The following is a 24,827-nucleotide window of genomic DNA, read 5'->3' as shown; positions in this document are numbered from 1 at the left end:
AAGAGATAAAGATATATTTTGTTTAACACATGATTGTCAGTTTGCGAAGGACGGCCATGCAGAGACTATAATCTGGAAACTGAAGAACTTAAATGACAAGAAAAACAATGAAAAAAGTGAAAACAAAAAATGAAGCAGAGGTTACAGTACACAAAAGATTCCAGCAACAGTGACAACCAGAGGGCTGAATACAGAGGAAAGTTTGGAAAATAACAACAAATGCAGGTGGGTCCAATAGGTTACAATGTGGAACTGATTACAATGTGGAACTGCTAAGGCAGAAGAAAAGTAGAGAGGAGGAAGACTAATGAACATTTAATGTAGATCAGAAACAAAAAAATACTTAACCAAGCGATAAAATCTACCAGATGTAAAGCCAAATGTACGGAGAACAAGACACAAGAAACCATTATAAACTAATAATAAAGGAATTTACTGATATGGCAACACATTAATGAACATAAAAAACAGGACAATGATAAAAAGAAGACATCCAAAAAAAGAGATACCCAAAACCCTAAACTCTAATGATCACAACTTAAAGGAATAGTACACCCAAAACATGATTAGCCTTCATTTTCTACTCACCCCCATGCTGAACAACACTCTGGAGTACTTTTTTGATATCTCAAATGCATCTGGAGATCTGGGAGGCTTCTTGCTGTCTGCTGACATTCAAATAATGGAGGTCTATGGTGCCCAGCTCGGCAAAGAACTCATGCTCTTCCTCAACACTGAAGTCCTCAGACATTTTTCTTTCGTTTTTTCTTTCTTTGCACAGGTAAACAGCACATTTCTTCTTCTACGCTTGCATTATCGGCAGAGCAGACGCTGAATGCGCACTTTCATCTGGTTTGGTCTGCCGGCTTCCGTAGCGTCGTGAAAACGCAGGTGCGCGCTTTCAGGAAATCCTATACAATACTGTTTATGCTCTAAAAACATTCTAAATGACTTCGTTTCGAGTAAATTCTGGATGCTACCCACTCAGGACACTTGGAATACATTGGACGAGCAGTATGGAGGAATATTGAAACGTTTTTTGTGGACTTTTATGGACCTTTCTGTCTCGGGCACCATGGACCTCCATTATTTGAATGTCAGCAGACAGCAAGAAGCCTCCCAGATCTCCAGATGCATTTGAGATATCAAAAAAGTACTCCAGAGTGTTGTTCAGCATGGGGGTGAGTAGAAAATGAAGGCTAATCATGTTTTGGGTGTACTATTCCTTTAAGTGAATTTAAAAAGAATTCACCAAAAAAAGCACATGTTACATATCTTATATTTAGAATAAGTAGTGTTGTACAACTTAGAACATATTTGTGCCACATATCATCCTCTACATCTATTGACATTCCTTCATTAGGATTTATGTACTTAGTAACATACAGCATATTGCAGGAGGGAAGTCTTCAACAGGGGTCCGTGACCCCTAAGGGATCCGCGGAGGTACTGCATGGGGGTCGCGAACGTTTTGGTTGATTAGACTTTTTTTTTTTTTTATAATTTAAATAATGTCTTTAGATTCACATTAACATGAATTCAACACACTGTAGTAAACAGATAAATGGAGGCAGAAGATGTCTTTCAGTCATCAATGCACACCTTTGTTGAAAAACATGATGATAGTCAGCAGCAGATAACTTTACAAATGCAAATACATCTGACTTTCTTGTAACAAGAATAATATGAATATTCACATAGTGAAATAAAAGAAATTAATTATTTATTTGGCATATAGACATACAGTTAGGACCTATTCTGTGTGTTTAATCATTTGTAAAATTTTGAATTACAAATATTTTTTGAATATTTATTCATTTATTCAGGATATCACATTTTCATTATTTGCATGCAGCTCTAGTTTTTTTAATAATTAATTTTTTTAATCACCATATTTCAACTTAAATATATTGCATTTGTGGCACTATTAGGCAAGAAAAAAATGATAGAGAATGTCAGTGTGTTCAAAAACAATAATTGGTAAGGATGCAATATTTAGAAAGATAGTTTTTTCCAAGTGCTGCAAACTCTGCCAATAATGTGTTTGGCTTGCTGAATGGACTTTGATTGATACCAGAAATAGTGTGTTCTGGATTTGTGCAGGTTTAAAAGAATATTTAAAATCTAACAGAAATGCTACAAAAATTAAGATGATTGTAACAAAACCATAGCCATGCATTCCTGTAGGCTACAACACAGAGAGAGTATATTTAATGTGATTTATTTATATAATTATTTATGCTTCAGCTTCTTTTACAGCTTTCCAATTTACAGTACATCACTGATTCTACAACTGCCTCCCCGTCCCCTTATATATGATGACAACATTATACAACTGCAGAGATTCTGTTTTGACTTTTTTCATTGAATATTAATAATGATCCCCATCTGCCTACTTGAACATCTCAGGAGAAGCTTCTGTTGCCATGCAGTCATTTGTTTGACATGCTAGTTGAAAGTACATTTACTTTTATTTATTGAGGAGTCAGTAAATACATTTAGAAAGTTTCTTGTAAAAAAGTGCATGTTATATATGTTATATTTAGAATAAGTAGTGCAGCATAGTATGACAAATTTGTGACAAGAACCTTTATTTTAAATGTGTGAAGCCAGCCTGATTATTGCAATGTTGGACCTTAAACACAATATCAGATGCTGTTTGCCTTAAATGTAAAGATACCCTTAAGAAGAGGGGAGTGGAGGTGGTGTTTATCTATAGTCAATTTGTTGTGGACAGGAGCAGTCAGACACATTTGTTTTATAAAGGGGGATACAGGTCAGGGTCACAGGAGAAGGCTTTTATCACCTCACCGCTGACGTATGATCAATAGAGAAACAGCTCCTCAAGCATTCACTTTCCCTTCCTCTCTTTATTCTCCGTGCCTTTCTATTTTAAACACATCATCCATCTCCCACTTCCCACTTTTGATCTTTTTCCCTGAAAAGTTTGTTTTTATCTATGATGCATAACAAAAACTCCAAGGTCACAAAACAGACTCATAAATAAGGAGTTCTCAGCTCGAGTAATGTCGCCACCTGCTGGAGGAAACATTTAGTGCCTCTGGATGTGCTGTGCTGACACTGGCACTAAGAATTCAATTAACTAAATAGCAAGTTGAATTAGGCTAAATACAGAGTAAGTGCTGATATGAGGAAATACAGATGACGGAGTGAAGGCCGATACCAACAACTAAGCACTCACATTAAAATTTTGATTTAATAATCTTAGGCAGGGGAGATAATTGAAGCAATTTAATTTTCAAATGGCACAAAATACTAATACCAAATGAAAATAAAAGAAGATGAAGCCTGATTCATGTTTAACCTAGGGGGAATAAAGCTGGGAAGAAGTAAAGACTGACCTGAAGTTGTTCTTTAGGGGCTTCTGTCGGCTTCATGTGGCTAAAAAAAAGGAGAACAAGAATAAGTGAATATGTTAAAGAAAAAAGAAGAAAAAGCGAGATGAAAGAAAGGAGATGTTCGGCAATGTAACAAGAGGAAAAAAGGCTGTCCAAACAGTGTATACCTCTGCTTTGATACTCACCCTTTTTCTTTTGTGTTTGATCTGCTTGTCTAACAGGTGAACGGTACCATAGACTCATGCTTTTTTTTTTTTTTTTTTTTTTTTTTAAAGGAGTCTGTACTCCCATGGATGGCTGCTGCAGGCTTTCAAGTGCTCAAAATGTGGATGCAGCTCAGGCTCATGGAAAAAACATAAACCCTGCTGCTCTTCAAGGGTTGCTGATTGTGGACTCTCAAATCGGGTAGCAAACATATAACAAGAGCTAGTGATGGATCCCAGTCATGTGTCAGAGAGCTTTGAAAGTAATGCTGCGGTTACTGCTGCACAACTTTACAATACGGAGCCAGAGCGTGCACAGAGGGCAATTATACTCTCAGGCAAGTTTGAAGATCAATTGGTGCAAGTCCCAGTAGGATGATGTATCTCAGAAGACTAGGAGTTAAGCCGTGTTACACACGGCCAGAGGGAGAGGTCAGATCAAAAGGTTCATTTATAGTAGTGGGTGAGTGGATGGAAATAGGTTCCACACAGACTTACAAAGCTGCTTCTTTTATCTTTATAAATTTGCTTCTCTCCTTTTTTGCAGATAACATCAGCATCTTTCTGTTAAAAATGTGCTAAAATAACGATTTTGTTGGAGATGATCGACAATAATATACAAAGATTTGAAAATGTATTTTCAGTGTACATATATGCAGACAACTTAATTAATATAACTGTGTGCAATCAACAATTACATTTTGATAACATGTTTAAAAACTGTCTGATACAGAAAAATTCGAAACTATGTGCTGGAACTGCTGCTCAACCACATCATACAGCCTTTATAAAAATAAAAAAAAAGACATTTAAATTAGTGAAGAAAATAAAGAAAGGGTTTTTATGTCATTTTTAAGGCTACAAAATAACAACCAAAAGTGATTAAATGGAAAATATGTGAAGAGCTACATGGTGCAGGGGGAATCTTAGAGATGGACAAAGAGCAATGATTGAGCTGACATACTGTAGGAGAGAGAGCTGTTAGATAGAACCATACAGAACTTAATATAAAGAGCTTTATATGCACCATAAGTCCAAAGAACTCTAATTTCCCTTGATCTTTTCTTTGTTAGAGCAAATCAATGCTAAATGAGAAATCATCCAACCAGCAGCGAGCCGGTAGCTTTCCAGACGCATTTGATCAATAGTAGAAATCAATATTAGTCGCTGCCTTAAAAAGCAGAGGAATGAATCCAAGTATCTTCTCACTTTACACCCATCATTAAAGACTTTCTTTGCAGTGTAACATGCAGATGGGTACTTCTCTGTCTATGTGCTGAACAGCCACTATTATGATGACCCCTGTCTACCACAAAGCAGAAGAGCTCTACCTTTTTTTTACTAGGGTTAGTAAGAAGTGTGTATGAATGTCAGAGTTTTGGGCTTTTCAGGATCCTTTTCAGTAGATCTCAAAAAAGGGATGGATCAAGGAAACAGTATCTGTTAGAGTTTTCAAAATCAGTTTACATTTATTGTAGATTTTCTCTACACCATACATAGTCAAAAATTAAGATACAAGCTCAAATATATACATCCACACCTATTGGTTACATGTCTCCTACAGTTTTGCAGCTTTGCCACATACTTTTTGTGGCAGTCGGCATAATTTCAGCATGCTATATATCTGACCGGATATCTGAGCCCTTTCCAGACATGATAGATGGATGTTCTTCTTTTTGTTTGTTTTCCAAAAGTGGTCGATCTCAAGATCTCAGATAAAATGACATTATGAGGATGAGTTGAAAAACCCTGAAACCACCAAGTCGCAAAGAATGGAAAAATACTTTAATATGGGATACAATTTTATATCAACATGGAGGGAAAGGATGCTAAATGAGAAGTTAATGCAAGCTAATGGAAAAGCTAATTGGATTTGGTAGGATACGGTAGAAAAGAACTACAGTCAGAGGAGATCATTAAACTGTCAGGCATGGTGATGGAGGCATCATGTTGTGGACTTGTTTGATCAGCAAGGAGAGTACTTCATACACATAGAGGATAGAATGTGGCTGAAATAGACAGAAATAGTTATTTAACTATCTTTTAAAAAAGTTAAACATGAACCTAACATTTTGGTGGTTATAATACATTTGTGGTTGAACTAGTTAAGAGACATTTAACCAAATATTAAAGGTATAATGGAGGATTTTCGCAAAAAAGACCCACCCTCTCCACTTAAAAAAAAAAAAATGCACATGCCATTTTTCAACAGACTCATCACCAGTAAGTCAAACTGGGGACGAGCACGTAGGACGGCCTTATGTAAACATATCACCAGAATGATTGACAATTAGGAAGACCTCTTATTTTGATGATCCACCTGGAAAAAGAAAATCCTTCGCTATACCTTTAAAGGGTGTGTGTCTGTGTGGATTGGTGGAAATATGTAATAAAAGGAAACTTGTGTCCTTGCTTTTTGTTTAAGAAATTCACTGATGCTGATTATTGTGGGATCTTTTCATCCAAATTGATATGACATCCAGCTTTTCACTGCTAGGCAACTGTTTGTAAAACATTATCAAAGCAAAGGTCTGTTTGTTTTAATTTTGTATAATTTCATGATTTCACCATAAAATTAGTAAAGCTTTTTAATTCAAGGGAAAAAAAACTGTTTAATTACTTGTGAAAAAATACCTTAAGCAACACGATTATAGTTTTTTGTTTTATAAAATGTCTGTATAAATAAAACTCTAAAAAGGACAGGGGGAGAAAGATTGATAAATAAAGAAGTATTTCAGTTTTAAGTCTAAGATTCATTTTTAAATTCAAAAGTGCAATATATTTTAAACTATTCATAACTTGAGCATTTCAAATTTTATTCTACACAGCAGCTAACAGCTAAACTTGATAAGCAAAGGCATAAAGGAATAAAAAATAAAAAAAATAAAATAAAAAAAAAGGGCAGTAACAGAGGCGTAGCCAGAAATCTTTTAGAAGGGTGGCCAGGCAATAACCAATGTAAACTGAGGGGTGTCTGAAAGTTGATAGGCACCAGAACCTCAGGGTCAATCTACAACCGGAAAATTAATGGGCACAACATCCATATTTTCTAAATAAAGACTAATTATGATTTTCTACAACCTTTGTTGACAAATAGACACATAAATATTTAAACAAGTGTGCTTTCTAGATAAAAGATATAGTGGATACAATTCTTTGAGGTTTGAGTTTTGGGCGAACATCTTTTCCATTGTCATTACTTATCTACTTTTATCAACAATCATTCAGCATAAAATTGATATTTACAAGTACTAATATCTACATAAATTGATTATTCAATACATTTTATTAAAATAGCTATTTATCAATAATTTTAATGAAGACTCTAAGATGATTTGCAGCAACGCATAATTTTTTCTTCACCTCATAACACACAAAATCTAGTTCTGAAAAAAGCATGAATTTTGTGCTTATCATCTTTAATGTTAGTATATTGATGTACATAATTAACCTCAGTGTTTTTGTTGTCAAGTAATTGTTAATATATGAAAAAATTAAATGTTTTAAATATTCCACTTGAAATTATTACTGCTGCCACCATCTGTATTAAAGGGGGGACAAATGGTAGGGGTGGCCAATTATTGGCTAAGCGTGGGCATGGACACCCCTGCCCCCCCATCTAGCTCCGCCCCTGGACAGTAAGTTCCTAGTTTGTGGTCTGATTCGTGCAATTCTTGTGAACAACGTTCACTACTCTGATCAAGCTACTTGGAAATACGATAAAGGAAAAATGCTTAAGTTTTAATTAAAACCATTATTATTAGAAAACAAAAAAACAAGTATAAAAAAATAAGCATTCTTTCGTTGGTCATCACAATAACAGAATTAACCCAAAATGAAAAAGTAACAGAAACTCACCAGTAAATGTCAAAGCCTTTTCTCTTCTCCGAGTTCCTTTCCTTCTCATTTAACTCCAATCCATCACTTTCAATAGCTTCTTCGACTTCCTGGCTAACCGCAGTCTCCTCTGCATTTAATACATTTCTATCTGTGGATTGAAGTGCTGCACCTGGGCCACCAGATGGCAGCACTTCTTCACTAGGAACAGTGGGTCCAGCAGGGCTGTTTTGGATGACTGCTGCATCTTCTCCATGTTCAGACTGTGTTTTGGAATCAGCAGAAGAAACATCTGGGATCTTGTCTTCCCCCTCAGCTGAGTGGACTCCTTCCATCAGAGCGTCAGCTGTATCTTTTTCTTTACACTTAGACGTACTGGAAGAGCAATCTGAGAGTGTCACTAAAACCTCTCTCTTTTCTCCTGCAGGTCTCTGACTCTGACTTCTGGTGATGCTGCTCTTGTCTTTAGTCTTCTTGCTACTGCTGAGAGTTCCTGCAATCGTAGGGTAAAATTACAGACCTTAACATTTCCAGAAAAGGACAATAAAAACACTTGCAATAATGTGTTAATTACCAATCCTGCTTTTATTCACCTTTGCACTGTTTGTCCTTCTTTCTCGACAGCAGTCGAGGCAGCGTGCCCACGTGTGTGTAATCCTGACTGGAGCGCACATAGCTGGCAGTGCGAGGTCTCATTGCCCCCATATCATCCAGTGTTGTCTCAACAATAGGACCTAACTGTCCTGAGGCAGAACATTCACCCTCTTGTCCAGACTTGGACTTGGAGGCCTTTGAGTCTGATTTCTCCGTGGAGCGGCGAAAAGAGATGTTGGTTAGGCTGCCGAACCATTTGAAACCTTAAAGGGAACAGTTGGAAAGGAGTTAACCTTGAGTATGTCCAAACAAACATATAGCACCACCAGGGATATTATAAACATAACTTCATACTCATACTGTAGAGATTCTTTTTTCTCTTTAAAAATGTACATTTAAATGTTTCTTTTTTTGAAGTTTTAAGAAACCCCTAAAAAAAAAGATAGCAGATCTAATATGGCACATGTTCTCAACCAACTGAAAAGCAGAAACAGAGCTAAAAGGGAAGGGTAACAGACCCACTCAAGGTTAACCACAATGTGGACATCATACTTTGCATCTCAACGTGCATCATCAACGATGGTGCAAATTACACAGCAGTTTACCTGCTTCATCTGCTGTAACTTCTAACTGCTCCTTTAAAAGGATAATATTAAGTGCTAAAATATTTAGCTTTTCTTGGGCATTTAATCTACTTTTAAAAATGTATTCAACGCAGCTACAGTAAATATAAATCTTCATTTAACCCCAGTGTTTCCGTTGATGATGCATACCTCTATTATTAATCCCATGCACTCGGAACAGTCAGTCGACAGGGCAGACTACATGTATGTATGCAGTCCTGATACAACAAATCATTTTAATGTCTTGTTAAACAAGACTTAGACATGTAAGCCTGAACTTATTGTGGATTTCTTTTAACACAAAGAGAGTCTTAAATTAGACACAAAGGCTAAATTAGATTAAATTAAGCTTAGGCAGTTTATAAAGCTTTGACTCTGAAGATTTATGGACAGTCGGCGAGAAAACAATAAAGAGAAAAAAATATTTTGTTTTTTTCTGGCATGTAAAATCCACAGACATTGGGTGTCCTCACTTTTGTTGCAGTTTGAGGAATACCAAACGCTGGCCTTACACTGAAGCTAAACATGCTACACTTTTAATCTTGCTGGTAGATTCTTAGTTTTAATCAAACAAATTTTTTTTTTTTTTTATCTGAAATGTTGGGCTACTTTTGGTAAATTTTAATCCAAAATATGATATAAACAAGAGATTCAAGCTTGAGCTGGATTATTGTCCTGAAAAGAGATGCTTTGAAAGACAGAGTCCATTATATGAAATCCTAATTCTACCATAAAAATGTTGGGTTTTCTCTGCTTTATTATCACTTTTAATTTAAATCAACATACAAACTAAATTTAGCAGTTGTTTATGGACTATAGCCATAAGCCGGCAATCTTTCTGTAAACTAATCTTACTTTAAACTAACCACTCTGCAAAAGAATGTTGATAATCCTTTCAATATATTCTCAGAAGATGGTTAATGGCTACATTAAATAACATATTTAAGGCCCATTTTGCTGGAATCAACCTAGTTTATTCTGGGTTTCTTTCAATTCTTGAGGCTGTATGCATAATTTAGTAACTTAAAATCATTTACAGTAACACGTGAAAAAAAAAACAGATTTTAAATTTAGATGTGTACATTATATTTCCTGTTTGTTTTATATTTCTTTTCTCTTTTTTTACTCATTAAAGTTCCATAACTATTCCAATAATCAAATTTAAAACATAATTTAAAAACCCAAAAGTTTTAGATGTATTTATAAACTCTCCTTTTTTTTTTTGCTTCTCTAATGTTGGGAAAGTAATATAAATGAAACTAAAATAAATTTGACTCTTTCTTTCTGCCTGTTTAGCCAAGATGTTCTATTAAAAGTTAATGTCATGAAAAGCAGAATGAGTAATTACTAGCGTGTAAATAATAATTGTTTTGTATCGATGCGTCAATCCAACAGCTGACGATCCGATGCATCGACATGTCCGCAAGAGTATCGATTCTTTTTTTTTTCCTGAGGTCTATTTTAATCCATTTGCTCTTACGTAATTTCTGACTCCTGTGCTTCGGTGTCGCTAACCTATTTTGCCGTCCTACCTCGCTACCACTACAATCTTTCTTGCACACACACACCTGCATAAACAGTAGGCAAGACAGACATGGTGGAGGAAAAAGGTAACTTACACACCCCTTGTAGTTTCAAGTCATTTATGTGGAAGTATTTCGGGGGGTGTATTCCTGAGTATCGAAAATAATGGAATAGTTGGGTCAGGAATACTGAATCAAATCACCAAATGTGTGTGATTTACACCCCTAGTAATTACAAATTATTCTGTGTACTTGATTCTCTCTGAGTCATACTCAGATTCACTGAGGGAATTTTTCAGTCAGCCTTTCGTCACCACAAGTTTAACTTGATGCATCACTTTCCGTGCCACCGTGAACATAAACCTCCACATAGAAGATCAGCTCTTTTAAATTATTATTTTTTTTTACTTCTGCAGCTAAAACATTGCAGAACTGGATGCTGTGGCAACATCTGTAAATAGAACAACAAAGCTTAACAATGGTGCCCACAGGTTCACACAAGCACAAGTTATACTCACTGAGTTTCTTTAGGCTCATGGTGGCGCCCAGCTGTGAATGAGTGACTGATGGATCAGCCGCAGCAAAACAGAGGAGAAGCTGAGAGGCAGCTTCTTGTCAAACAAGAAGACGAGCTTTCTGTCAGAAATGGGTAAGGTGTTGCTGACACTATGCGCTGGAGAGCAAAACTGAGAGATGAGCAGCAGGGGCAGGGCAGACCTTTACTTCCTGTGAATAAGCTGCAAACAACCATGTGAAGAGGAAATGAAAAACCCCAAAATAAGAAGACACGACTGAAAAGCTCCGGAAAAAAAAAGATAATTGATGCAATGCCAGCAGAAACTAAAGCAAATAGATATGTTGCTTTTCAAACTAAAGTGTCTTTAAAATAATCTATTTAAGTGTGGTAATATTTTTAGCTTCTAAACGGTTTGTATTGAGGGCCATTGAAAGTACTGAAGGTACTAAGATTATGCTTAACCATCGGTTTGTCCAAAAGATATGGATTTAAATAAGTTTTTGTCAAGTATCATGATGTCATATGTGAGATAAAATGAGACTTACAGTAAATAGAATAAATTACAGCAAAGTTTAAAATGTTAATTAACTGAAGAGGAAGTGAAATGAGTCCCCAGAGAGTGTCAGGAGAACACTGAAATATTAGGAGGGAGTTTAGAATCTCAGGTGGGATTTAGAGGCAATATGGATTTTCAGCTTTTTAGTTTCTGCTGGTTTGCAGAATGTTAAAAAGGCAAGGAGTAACAAGGACAGAACCTACGAGTAGTTTCAGGAGGATCTAAGCAGACTTAACAAGTAAACTGGCTACGAGTTTCTTAAGACTGAGGTTAGTTTCACTATAGTAATTCACTGGGAAGCTAAATAAAAGACAAGCAGGTGCTGAAACCAAATAGCTCTACTTCCAAGTCATGTAAATCCAATGAAGGCCTCCAGTTTGTGAGGGATGATCAGGCGTTGGTGCATATTGGAGCACAGCTGCATCATAGGATAAAAAGAAAAACTAAAACAGCACAGAGCGGGATCAAACCACCAGGATCAGCATGGATGTGCCTCTTACAAGAGGGATGGAACTGTGATTAGCGCATACTGCAGCACTGAAGCTTGGTAAATTGGAATTCAGAAATATTTTCAAGTTGGATTTTTTTTTTTCTTTTATTCATTTAATGACAGACTGGGCTCTTACCGGTATTTCGCTATACATATAGCTTTGTAATCAGCTCAAGTGCTTCTAACATGATAATGGGTCCTAATGATACAGTGAAGTGATAATTCAGTTAAGACTAAAATGAACAAGAACTGTGAGAGGTGATGGAACATTATTAGCTGTAGATGTTAACCAGAAAAATATTTACTCTCTTCTTCAGAAGGTATGCACATAAAACTGCATATTTTCTTAAAATAATAATTAAATTAATCGGGAGTGTTGGCCTAGTCGGTTAGAGCAGTGTGCTTGTGCTCTAAGAAGGTTGTAAGTACCTGGTTTGATCCCCAAAGCCTCCACTCTGGGTTCCTGACCAAAGCCCTGAACCCCACACTGCTGCCTGGGCGCCGCACAATGGCAGCCGACTGCACTTTGTGCATCCTCAGTGAATTAAGACTGTTTATAATCAGCTGAACTGATTGTAGCTTCACACACTTGCCCTAACATTACAGCTTTGCAGCTGCAAAAACCACAAATATTACACTGCAAAGGTCTAAAGACAGTCACTCTACTCTAAGAGATGAAGTAGATGATATAGGTGACTTTAAATTTTAACGTTTTCAATAACATTTGTAATTGTTTCAAATCAGCTTTTGTTAGCATAAGATTTATAAAAGAGAAAATTTATACTAAGACTTTGTTCACATTTAAAGTAATTATTAGAGCACATAGATGACACAGAAAATCCTGCATTTAAACAGCTCTTTTGTGCAATGTGAATGAGTTTATATGATATGAGGTGATGTGTCACTCAGAGTGTCAGATGGAAGCAAATTGGATTTGATCTAATTTTTGATTGGGGCCAAAATTATATTAATCCCTGTTACCTCTAAGTCAGATAGATGGATTCTAAAGAGTAAGACTTTGCTGAAATCTTTTACATCAGCAATATTTATTCAAGCTTTCAAAAGGTACCAGGGCTGAAACAAGTAATTGGATTAATAGTGATTAATTGTTTATTAAAATAATGGTCAACTAAGCATTCGATTAGTTGTTAACTGGAGTATAGACACTCTAAAACATGTCTTTAGCTGACAGAGAAACCCAATTACAGCAGTAATTATAGGAAAAGTATAAAAATATAAATATTTTACATCTAATATAGAAAATGTTCCATCTATCAACTCCAATAAGCTCTATTCAGAACTTCTCAAGTGGAAAAGTTTTATTTTCACCTGGTTTAATTTGGCTATCCATTTATCAATAAATAATCAACAAATTAATCGATTTTCAAAATAATCGTTAGCTGCCACCTTGAAAGCTACATATGAATTTCTTCAGATTTTACAGAATTAGTAATTTTTTTTCACAGTTCTTGCAAATCACCTCACTTGGGGAAAAAAAGAGATTGCCTCTGGTTTATAGGGACACATATACCCCTTTCCCACTGACCAAAAAAATCCTGTTTAAACCTTGCAAAAATGGTAATGGTTCACTGAAGCAAGTCTAACTGAGACAAGCAACTTATCATGCAACCCAGATTAAAATCACCTTCAAATGGCTCGGCTCCCATCGACATAAAGTGGGAACATCAGCCAAGGATCGACCATTGAACGCAAGGTACGGACATCAACGCACTGTGCCAGTCCCATCTGATCTAACAAGCCAAAACAACTCTGCTTACATTCAATAAACATGGCGCAGCTCTGGTAAGAGGGATTGGGATAAAAGCACACTTACCACGTCCTCGCTTCCTTCCATGTTGCTCTCCATTGTTTACTTTCCTGATTTGTTTCACACTAGTGACATCATCAACGCTAACAAAGTTAGATGGTGTCACCAAACGCTCAGCTGCGGGGGGACATGGCGCGTGCCTGCCCAGCTTTTTTTGCGAATGGTTAGGGAGGCAAATCCCAACTATTAGCGCTAATGCCAACAAGCGTTAACACGTTATTTTCAGTGGGAAATAGAATTTATAGACTATAGAAAGGGGTATTTTTGTTTAATTTCCACCTGTTTGCTAAATTTCCAGCTACAGTGCAAAGACAATATGCCATTAGTATTGTACTTCATGTACTCTAAGATGTACCTAAGATACAATAAAAATAGCATGAGCATTCCTTTTACTGCCAGCCCAAGGGAGTAGTCTCCATTCATGTTTTAAGTCTCTATTCTGTTGTTGTAAAAAAAATTTTTGTTATATCTTTTAACTTATCATTTTAAAAATAATGACACTTTGAGGAAAGTTATTGTTAGAAGAAACTTATTTTTTTATTATTATTATCCAATGTCTAATGCATGCACACTGTATTTACATATTATAAAGCTGTAATCCAGTTAAAATGATCTGCTGTTTTATATACAGGTTATGTTAACCACAGTTTAGTCCACACTCAAACAAAAACCTTTCAACTGACTGATTATGGTTCACTTCCTGTTTACTTGCTGGGTTCGGCTTTAGTAAAGATGCCCTTCTCCTTCCTGTCAGTACACTGCACCACAGCAGCGTTGCATGAGTATGAACTGTGAAAAGATTACTGTAAGCTGATACTCAATGTTTCAGATAGAAGATCAGAAACACCCATCACTTTTCTCCCCAATAATGAAGTAGCATGAAAAACTGAAATTAACTGCTATTTTTTATTTGGGATAAACTATGTTTAAAAGCTGGAATGTGAAACAGGTACGAGGATATACTTTGAAATATAAATCAAGTGAATGTCCATTATGACTTAACAATGAGTAATTCAGGCGTGACAGTAACAAAGATAAACGGCAAATGGAAGCAGGTTGGCGCATTGCTAAAAAAACAACAAAAACGATACAAGACTAAAGAAATGTCCTAAATTAGAATGCATTTTTATATATTATTTTGTATTTCTTTTGTATTGTCTAACACAATGATGATATATATGTAAACATCTAATTGTCTTTTAGTCTGCAAAACTAAATGTCCACTTCTGCTCCAAAAACAGCTACTTATTTTCATCTCTAAAATTAGGAGGATGAAGCAATCCTGTGGTCAGTAAGTCTGAGCAGAGGAGGAACAAGAGCAGGTTTTGAGAGGGGTCTGTGCTAAGGCACAGCTCAGAGGAACTATATGAGAACATGAGATCATGCAAAATAGCATAATTCTTGAAAACTTGAAGGGTGTGAATTGTAACCTCATTAACCTCAGAACAGCATACATGGACTATTTCTCAGCAACAAATATGATTGTTCCTTATGTGCCTAACAGAGCACTTCGCTCTCAATCTGCAGGTTTACTAATGGTTCCTAGAATTTTTAAAAATAGAATGGGAGGCAGATCTTTTATTTATCAGGCTCCTCTCCTGTAGAACCAACTACCAGTTTTAGTCTGTGAGGCAGATACCCTGTCTGCTTTTAAGACTAGGCTTAAAACCTTCCTTTTTGATAAAGCTTATGGCTCAGGTTATCCTGAGCTATCTCTATAGTTATGCTGCTATAGGTTTAGACTTCTGGAGGACATAGGGACCCCCATTTCATCATTCTGCTTCATTCTCTCTCTATTCTCCTCCTCTGCAGAATCTGTTAGTTTAAACTCTAACCTTATGCCCTCTCTGCTTTTTCTCAGAGTAGCTTTGCCTCATATGTTCCTGTTTGGCTGTGACACCATCCTGAAGAGAAATATCAGCTGTGCTGCTTCCATCTACACCCTTGTTGATAGATGCTGGAGATCGGCCTGTTTTCCAGTGTAGTCATGTTTCTCTGACAGTGACTGGCTGGATGTGCTGGATGTGCTCTCTTCATCCTTTGACATGGGAGTTGGCTCGGAGCTCGTCTGCCTGGCTGTGTGTTTCCTGGACGGGGCCACCTTTTGCAGATGCTTTTTGTATCTCTGCTTCTGTCTCCTTGAACCCCAGTTGGCCTCAGCAGATGGCAGCTCACACTGAGCCTGGTTCTGCTGGAGGTTTCTTCCTGTTAAAAGGGAGTTTTTCCTCTCCACTGTCACTACAAGCATGCTTAGTGTGAGGGATTGTAATTTGAGTCAATGAGTCAATGCAATCAACTGGTTTTCCTTAGTTAGAAAACTTTGAATCAATTTGACTTTATGATCTGGTTTAATTGTAAAGTGTCTTGAGATGACATGTGTTGTGAATTGGTGCTATATAAATAAACTGAATTGAATTGAATTGAACAGAGGGTGGAGCAAATCAATCAGTTAAACCTTGCTAGAGTTTTAATAAATAGATCTACATAAACTTCCTTATACTTAATAAAAAAGTGGCAAAAATAAAGCTGCAAAACAAAATAAATGAAAACAAAATTGATCCAGACATTAAAAGCTTAGAGCAAATATTACTGCACATTGAATCAAAAGATAAACACAACCTACACTAGTTAGTTTTCCCTGTTTTAAATAATAATTCTATGTTTTCAATTTGTTTTAAGACTCAATTTATTGTCTTATTGGCACCTCACCACAAGCTGTAAAAAAATGTATTCCATTTATATAAATAATTAGACTTTTGGTAAGTGTCTTCCAATCCTGCTCATGTTTCCATATTTGGACGTCCATTAATTTTTTCAATACCAAATAAAAATGAAGACACACCTTTCAAATCATTCTATTGTTTTACCTTGTGGGGCATCATGTTGTATCTTATAAGATGACAATGATGCAGGGAAAGATGCTTTTTCAGTGCTCTGTGTAAAAGTAGAGGACGGTAAAAGCCTGTCAAGGGAAAAAAAAATGTTATGCTGTAGTTTATTATATTGACTCCTGTTGTTTTGTGTTGTACTGCTATAAATTGTAGTAAACTTATTGTATTGCATCATATATTTTTTGAGACTGCCTACAGAGAAGAAGCTGACGTGCAGAAAAAAATGTAAAAAATTTCTTAAAGACAAAGGAGTTTTGGTGAAAACAGCATTAATGTTTTGCTCTTTAGGGAAAACTTTAAAATTTAAGACTTTCATTTGCATTTTAAAGGACCCAAGAAAGGGGCCTATAACATTTGAGCTATTACAACGGCTAATATGCACCTTGAGTACACTTGCGTAAAATACAACTTTAAAAACTATTTTCTTAATGGACGGATGGATGGATGGATGGATGGATGGATGGATGGATGGATGGATGGATGGATGGATGGATGGATGGATGGATGGATGGATGGATGGATGGATGGATGGATGGATGGATGGATGGATGGATGGATGGATGGATGGAGAGCTGTCTTGAATTGCATTGTCTATATTTGCCTGGGAAGCTTTGTTGTCTTCAGAATATCTGAAGCTTTAACTTCAGTGTGATTGATTCTTGAATTATGCATCTTACATCAAAGCAGAAAGACCAGATGAATTAGATAGTAATCTGTGTATCTTGTTGTATTAGATTGTCTTGAGGTGTAATATAGTGTTGTATTTAATGTACCGAATTATCTGATAAGCCGACTCTGATCTATTAAAGAAGATTAAAATAAACTATCTCTTTAACCCAGCATGGTGATGGCGCATTCATTTTGCTTTTCCTTTTAACACAAGTAAAATACCTGTCAGGATATGCAAACATGTCACCAGAAAAATCTGTATTAACTCTTAAAAAAGATCCAGGATGTCAATCTGTTTGATGCTGAAACTTCTGTCTTGTGCGTGTTTATGTGGCCAAACCGAAACTGCAAACGGAAACATCAGCATATGATAACTGACCTCAGCTGTGCAATGGATGGCGATGAAGGAAAGAGAAAAATGGGTTACATTGACATACACATTCAGTACACACCCTGAAGGAGTAACAAGTTTCATTTCTCCTACCTTGTTTTTACCCAGAAGTAATTTGGCAGGCTGGATAAGTGTGATGGCTGTGCCTGTGTTTGCCTGCACACAAATGTGTGTGTGATACTTTAACTTGACCTTGATGAAAAACAAGTCTTCAATAATTCAGGTCTCTGTTTCCTCATAGGATGACAAAAAATGGATACGTTGACGCTAAACAACACTGGTACAGACTAATGAGAAATACAAAACTAACGCCTTATTTAAACAACATCAGAGGCATTGAACTGACTGAAAGTCATGCTATATCTTGCTATTTATTTGCAGTATTATGTATTTCAACAATGGATTTCTCCACATAGTTTTCCTGTATGACATAATGTAGATAGTACGAGCCACATGCTGTTATTTTACAACTAAGATTTTAAACGTTTTTTCTACTTATTTCTAATGTGTTGAGATGCAAATAGTATCAAAGTACGTTTTGTGAGGAATCTTTTATTCTGTTTGACTTTATATCTAAATAAATGTCAGCAATTGGAGAAGCTGTGATCATAGTGAATTTGCTCAGATAATTCATGCTGGGGAGAAAACTGTAATCATCTCCTCTGTTGTTCTATCCAAACTTCCCGTAATTACATTTTTGAAAAGTTAGCTCCTAAACATCAACCTAAATCAATTAGAAACTTCATCCAAAATGACTTCAACAATGCATTTTTTATCTGCTATATATCCCTAAATAAAATCAGTGGGTGTTTCATTTACAGAGTGATCTGTCCTGTTATTATTGCAAGAGGACTGTTTTGATTGGAAAATGATTGGAGTTTGCTGCTGTCTTCTCTCTTTAGGATAATCGGGAACAAGTACTGTCACTATGATTTACAAGCTGCCATTGTTGCATTTTAATTTGTTGCTCTGGGAAAAGAACTGTTTCTTTTGATTAAGGAGAGTTTTTCTTCCCCAGTGGTTGAAAAAATAAAACTAAAAAGTTTTAAAATGTTGTGCATTCAGTACAGGTCTGTTTTTGGAGAATTGCACCATGAGTGTAATGATAATTAATATGCTTTTGTAATGGAAATGTAGGACTGAATTTGCAAAACTATGTGACTCTAAATACTGTGGCCTCCTCTGCTGTGAGACTGATTTTGGGAATCATCCAGGTGGTTCGGTAACAAAGATCATCACCGCAGCGCTTCAGACTGAGCTGTCATCCGGCGTTATCGCTTTGTATGGATGCCGCCTCTATTTGTCCCAACACAACAGAATGCAGGAGATGAAGTATTGAATCCTTGTTTGTTATCAGGAAGGATTTGCAGCATCACACACTCACTGTTGCACATTTCAGTCTCATTGCACACAAATCCTTTGCTCCATTTGCTCTTTGTTTCATTCGGTCACTCAGTCTCAGAGACTTACTATTTTTTGTTCATTAACTACATTTTGAAGTGCAAATAATAATAAAAAAAACTATGTATCAGCATGGAGTGCTTCAATAAAAGGAAAGCTTTGACATTTTAGATAGTTGTTTTTTTTTATTAATATATGAAGACAATTTATTTACTTTAAACATTTAAACAGTTTCTTATGCTGCATTTGTTCATTTTTTGGTTTGTTTTTTGCTTTTGCATCTCTTTGTCTTTCTTTTATAAATCATTTGGTTTTTAAAACAGCAATTCATGATTACAATAGTTGTCTTTTGCAGAAAGCCCAAAGCAGGCTTAAATTTACCAGAATATTTTTGGTTTGCTACTGTAGATGTTTTCGCACTTTTAGTGTGAGTGTTTCCATTTTCTCCCTAAGATAAACAATAAATATTACTCCTGGGTAGAGAGAACAAGAACAAGAGAGTATAGCAATGGTCAAAAGTAATACATAAAAGTGGTTTACTGTGGTAAAGCAAGTGGTTAACTTGCTTTTTGTTTTTTTGTTTCTCTTTCTGTATATTGAGTTCTCTACCAGTATTCTACACACTGGTACATAAAAAACAGCAGTTTGTCTCAGTATGTAGTTACTTTTCAAGACAGCATGGGGCGCCAAAGACAGAATAAAAATGTTTCTACTCTTGCTGTAGTGCACTGCATTGGCCAAGTTCAAGCAATTAGAAATACAGCCATTTCTATATTTTTCTGCCCTTCAAATGGTTTATCCAATTTATCAAATCTACATGAAATATAATATTTTTTTATAATTGTTATGCATTTTTTGAAACCATGTGATTTAAAATAGATATTTTTTTAAGGATTAAATGCAAATTCTTTGGCCACTCATAGGTTGTCCCTGTATCCATTGTTGGATTTGTCAGAAAGAACTGCTCTGGCCACATGTTTTCATTATACATAAACAATTGTTTATATGGTAATGAAAATTAATTAGATTTAATTGCTAAATCTTGCAGGCTTTAAGCATACTTGTTATTTTTGATTTATTTGCATGAAGTGAGTAAGAAAGGAGGGAGATGATTATATGATTGCTATAAGAGACACGGTAAACTTTAGACATAACCTTTCTAACATGAGATTAAGATATTCACATATTATTCTGTAAGCTTTTAACAAAACCTCATTTTATTCAGGACAATAACTTTGGCCTACGGAGAGATTCTCATACAATGGCATTGTTAATGGAAGTTGTGTTATTTGGCATTCATACTAATCTGAACGAAAGTTTAATATACTTAATTACTCAGCAATTTGCCCTTTATTCCCTGCTGATGGTTTTAACATAGAAGTCAGGAGACCATCTCAGAGTGAGCCTCTGAGTCTGTGGATGACTTGTGTGGGTGTGTATCCTGTGTCCCTAACTCCTTAATCAGTTTAGACGTCCCACAAGATTAAGAGGACCCATCTGTACCAAGTGCAGCACATGTAGCAATGCTGTCCCAAGGTGTTGCAGAATTGTCCTTTATTTTGCACAAATATTTCAAAGTTAATAGGTTGAAGGTTCTATCAGTGATCATTTTCCAAAATAAGATGTATAAAACAAATACAATGGAAAAAAAAAATGAAAAAAAAAATGTGTTATTGATTATTACTTATTGGTTTCAATGACTTTAAATAACACCCTATCAATTGATTTATTTGAACGGTTAGTTACAGTTTTAATTTACCCTAATACGCTATACTCTGTTCTGTCCACTTTTTTGCCTCTGGACCAAGTTAACCGGAGTATCTTGGGATTAGGCTTAACGTCACTTTAACAAGATGGAGGCTTTCCCTTTCCTGATCTCCTTGGCTTTGTGCAGTTTCAGTTCACTGACATATGACTACAACCATCTTATTCTTCCCTTTCTATTATCATAAGCATAAGCAAATGGGAATCAATGTGCTTATCAAAAAAAAAAAAAAAGAATCACAGTAAATGTGATCTAAGCATTCTATTAATCACAAGTGGTCTGATTTTGCAGTGTTATAAAAATGGAAAACATATCTGTAACGACTCAGAACAGAAAGAAACAGTATTCAGGCAAGACAGACAGTGGGATAACTTCAAAAGCGTTTATTTAAAAATGGACAGTTAGCAGATCTACAGATGCAGCAGCTAGGGCATCTGAGGCGGGTAACTCTGGTGAGAGGAAATACAGGTTAGTGCACGAAAAACCTGATGGAGGATAATCTAAACGCCTGAGTCACTAACCTGTTTTAGACTTCAGTCCGTGTCCAGAAAACAAGGTGAAACCAGCAGCAAGCTGACAAGAAGCAGTGCTCGCCACACAGAGAGTTTTAGATGCCTTGAAGGACACAGAACTGATAGAAGATCAGATCCGAGCAGATGACGGAAGGCAGAATAATCCAGAGGAGGAAGTCTGGAGGCAGATTCAAGGAAGTAAGTAGGCAAAATCCAACAGGAGTCCGAAGACAGGTCAGGAAAACAGATCAGAACAGGGGCTGAAACAGGAAAACTCTCTACACCAACGGCTCAAAAATAATCAGGCACTGATGGCTCGGACCAAGCAGTTTAAATAGAAGCAGGTGCAGGTGGATCAGATGAGCAGTGATGAGAAACAGGGCAGAGTTGAACAGGTGAATGAAAATGAGCAATGAGTATTTGGTAAATGAAGGGTTAAAATATTTTTTAAAAAGCATTACAAATAGGGAGTTTTTTTATGAAACACTATAATATTTACTTTTACTGAAAAAGAAAACTGCTTACCTTTTCTTTTGCTCTCATCTGATCCACTTTTCCAGTTTCTATTTAAGCTACCTGTTTCCAGCCATCAGTGCCAGATTATTTGAGCCAAGTGTAAGCGTTCTCCAGCATACCCTATTGTATTTAGATTACCTGATCCTGAACCGTTTCTGCCTGTGGAGTCCTGAGTTTGGGATTGCCCCTGTTCTGGTCTATTTCTTCCCGTTCCTGTTTTCCGACTGCGGTTCGGACTGTGCCTGTAAACGACTCCAGCTTGGATTCCCCTCCAGTACCTCTTTATCTCTCTGATCTACTGATCTGGACATCTGCTTCTGCTTCGTCACCTGGTCTGGATTCTCCCTTTGAATTCTTATGCTCTTAAGGGTCTGCTGGCAACTGCTTGTCAGTCTGCTCTTCTTCAGTCCTGGAACTCTGTGAGGCTCGCTCTGCATGCTGTGGAGAAGTCATCCCACTGGTTTCCTTTCCTTCCTCTGGTCACAGGCAGAACCAGGTTAGTGACTAACATGTTCGTTATCGTTTCCCGTCTGAGTTTCATGGCCACTAACCCGAGTACCTATCTCAACATAGCTTTTAACAAGTCGGTCCCAGCTGACAAGCCGCAAAATTCTGAGCAGTCAATAAAAGCGTTTTAATTTTAAAAGACATCTGATCTCTGCCTGAACCCTGGGTCCTAATTTTTGAGCCATTACACTCTGAAAACACATGGGAGACATGTTAGGGATCAAAAACACAAACATGGCATGGACGAGCTTGAATTATAAAATAACTATTATCTAAAAACGTTTGTAGAGTATCTACTTTTTCAAATTGAAATATTTCATCTAATCAGCATCTGGAAGCTTTGGTTGTGTTTACCCTGGTTCTCTTTGTCTGATATTTATATTTATTTTAAATGCTTAGATGCGACAAAAGGTAGAAAAAACTGATCTGTAACAAGGAAAACTGAAGTAATATCACTTTTACTATGCATAATCATACTTCTATGGCAAAAAATATATTGATGCATCACGTTGTACATGGTTGCTGTTATTGTTCCCCCATAAAAGCAATAATAAGCACCCTTTTTTTTTTAGCTTTAATTATGTCAAGCATATTCTACTCTCTTTCTGCAGCCAGTAAAGAGGTGCCAATTTTCTGACAAAAAGGTTAAAATACTTAAAAAGGTTAAAATATTAAAAAAGCATTTAGTAATAGCTCCTTTGTGACTTATTTTCTCTGACAATGGCTAACATGAACAAGATTTGGTTAATTTATTACTTTAAAATTTTAGTGTTGCATTTTTTGGCTGTTTGTTATAATGTTAAATAAACAATAAGCATGCCATAAGGCAGCAGTGGTGAAGTCAAATTATGTATTTTGTCCGTAGAGATTCATGAAATGTGTCACAAGGCGGCTATTGCATTTGCATAATCCTCTGTTAATGTTTTTTCTATCTGCATATTTGATGATGTGAGCATATCTACAGTGGGAATGTTGTTAGCATGAAGTGTCTGATGAGGCTGAAAGAAAAAAAAGTCAACAAACCTGAACGTTTCTATAAAACTGCAAAAAAAAAAAAAACAGGCAATATCTTTGGCACCAACTTTTATATCTTATCTGCAATAATATTAAGCTGCTCACTCCATATTTTGCCCTTATTTAATCGTGCTTTACTGGGATTTTTGTTTTAATGACCATTTCTCGTGTTTTCATTTCTTTTCCGTCAGTTCCCTGGCAGAGCTTGATGCTGGCTGCCTTTTAAACACAGCCCTCTGAATTATGGTTTATAGCCGCCACACCCCCCAAAAACACACACAAACACGGACACTTACACTCACACACACACACACACACATAATTACATGCATAGAAAGATGCATGTAAAATTGTATTGTTCCACCTTGAGTGTCCTTCTTCATCGCTGACAGAGAGGGAGGTGACAATGAGAGGGGGGCAAAGGCAGATGGGGGAGGTGCAAAGTCATCAATTATTTATGGTTGAAATCCAATAAGAGGAAGCAGTTTGGATAGGGTCTAGTGTATATTGACTAATATAAAGAGTCCGTTTGATGTGGCACTGATAATACTATAGTTCTTATAAAACTAAGCTGAAGTAAAAAAAAATGCACTATTTGTATTCAGTTTATCTTAAGTTTTTCTTTAAAAAGCCCTGAACTTTAATTCTTAATATCTTAGATAGAATAGAGCAAATAAAACAATCCATAGATTTAAAAAAAAAAAAGAATGGCATTTACAGTAGGACAGCAAGCTAAAGCTGTCTCAACATATGTGAAATGTGAAGAATAATCAATTTGACTTTTGCTTCAAAAAAATTTGTAATGGATGGCACGTCACTTTCTGGGACACACAAGTCATTTCTGTTTGTTTAATACATTGTCTGCTGCCCTTATTTGCATGTTAATTTGAATTTTGTAGCAGCTCGTTAGGCAAAATATTTATATCTGCTGATTTATGGACATCCTTACGGTTTTAGATATTTTTTGCGGATCCATTTTCACTAATTTGAAGTATTGATTTAACCCAAGCTATTCATAACAGACAGTTTTTCACATTTCAAAATGTTGGCTCTCTAAGTTCACCTTGTGTCACTGCATATTATTTAACTGTTCCCTTATGTACAGGTATTTGGGGGTCCAGCAAAAAGTTTTAATAAATGTTGTGCCTTCATTCCTTTGTAAAAAGCTTATGGATTGATTGCGTCGGTAATGTCTAAAATGTCTAAATAAACAAATAAAAGAATACCGTTATGAGGCTGAATATCAAGTATTGACAATATTTTCAATACATTCAAGTACAATTCCTCTTTACTAGATCTGATTTTTTTAACACATTCAATACGGAATTGTTATACCTTTGATACAATTTCGGAATAGATACTTTCATTGAAGTAATGGCCTTTGTTTAACCAGAAATACAAAGTCTGTTATTTTTCTAATTACCTATTTAGTTATTAAGAAGTGGGGAAAAGGGGTAAAATGAAGGAAAGAGGTGCAATCCGTCCAGTGCATCCAGTGACCTTGAATTCCACTGTGGATGAATGATACAAACCATTCCACCTGTGAGGCAGATGACTATAATCTCTCTTATCCAGAGTGCAAAACTGGCAGCATATTCTAAATACATCCCCAGCATCTCTTGAGGCGGGGA

General features: G+C 36.1%; 1 protein-coding gene across 2 annotated transcripts in view; it reads right to left on the bottom strand.

The window, feature by feature from the left end:
* Positions 1-10,791, bottom strand: part of sh2d3ca (SH2 domain containing 3Ca) — a 76,482-nt gene extending 65,691 nt beyond the window's left edge. Inside the window, exons 1-4 of one of the 2 annotated variants that reach the window (XM_038283648.1) lie at positions 10,658-10,791; positions 7,993-8,256; positions 7,421-7,892; positions 3,363-3,402 (exon numbers count right to left, since the gene is read on the bottom strand). In XM_038283648.1, the coding sequence (XP_038139576.1) occupies positions 3,363-3,402; positions 7,421-7,892; positions 7,993-8,256; positions 10,658-10,676 (795 nt within the window). In that variant the 5' untranslated portion in view covers positions 10,677-10,791. The remainder of the gene's footprint in view (positions 1-3,362; positions 3,403-7,420; positions 7,893-7,992; positions 8,257-10,657) is intronic. The other variant, XM_038283649.1, reaches the window with a different exon arrangement.
* Between the last annotated feature and the right edge of the window lie 14,036 nt (positions 10,792-24,827).

This window comes from Cyprinodon tularosa, unplaced genomic scaffold (assembly GCF_016077235.1).
Source record: "Cyprinodon tularosa strain WSP-4 unplaced genomic scaffold, ASM1607723v1 ctg196, whole genome shotgun sequence".
Taxonomy (NCBI): Eukaryota; Metazoa; Chordata; class Actinopteri; order Cyprinodontiformes; family Cyprinodontidae; genus Cyprinodon; species Cyprinodon tularosa.
The sequence above is the reverse complement of the archived record's forward strand: the minus strand, read 5'-3'. Positions and strand labels throughout refer to the sequence as shown.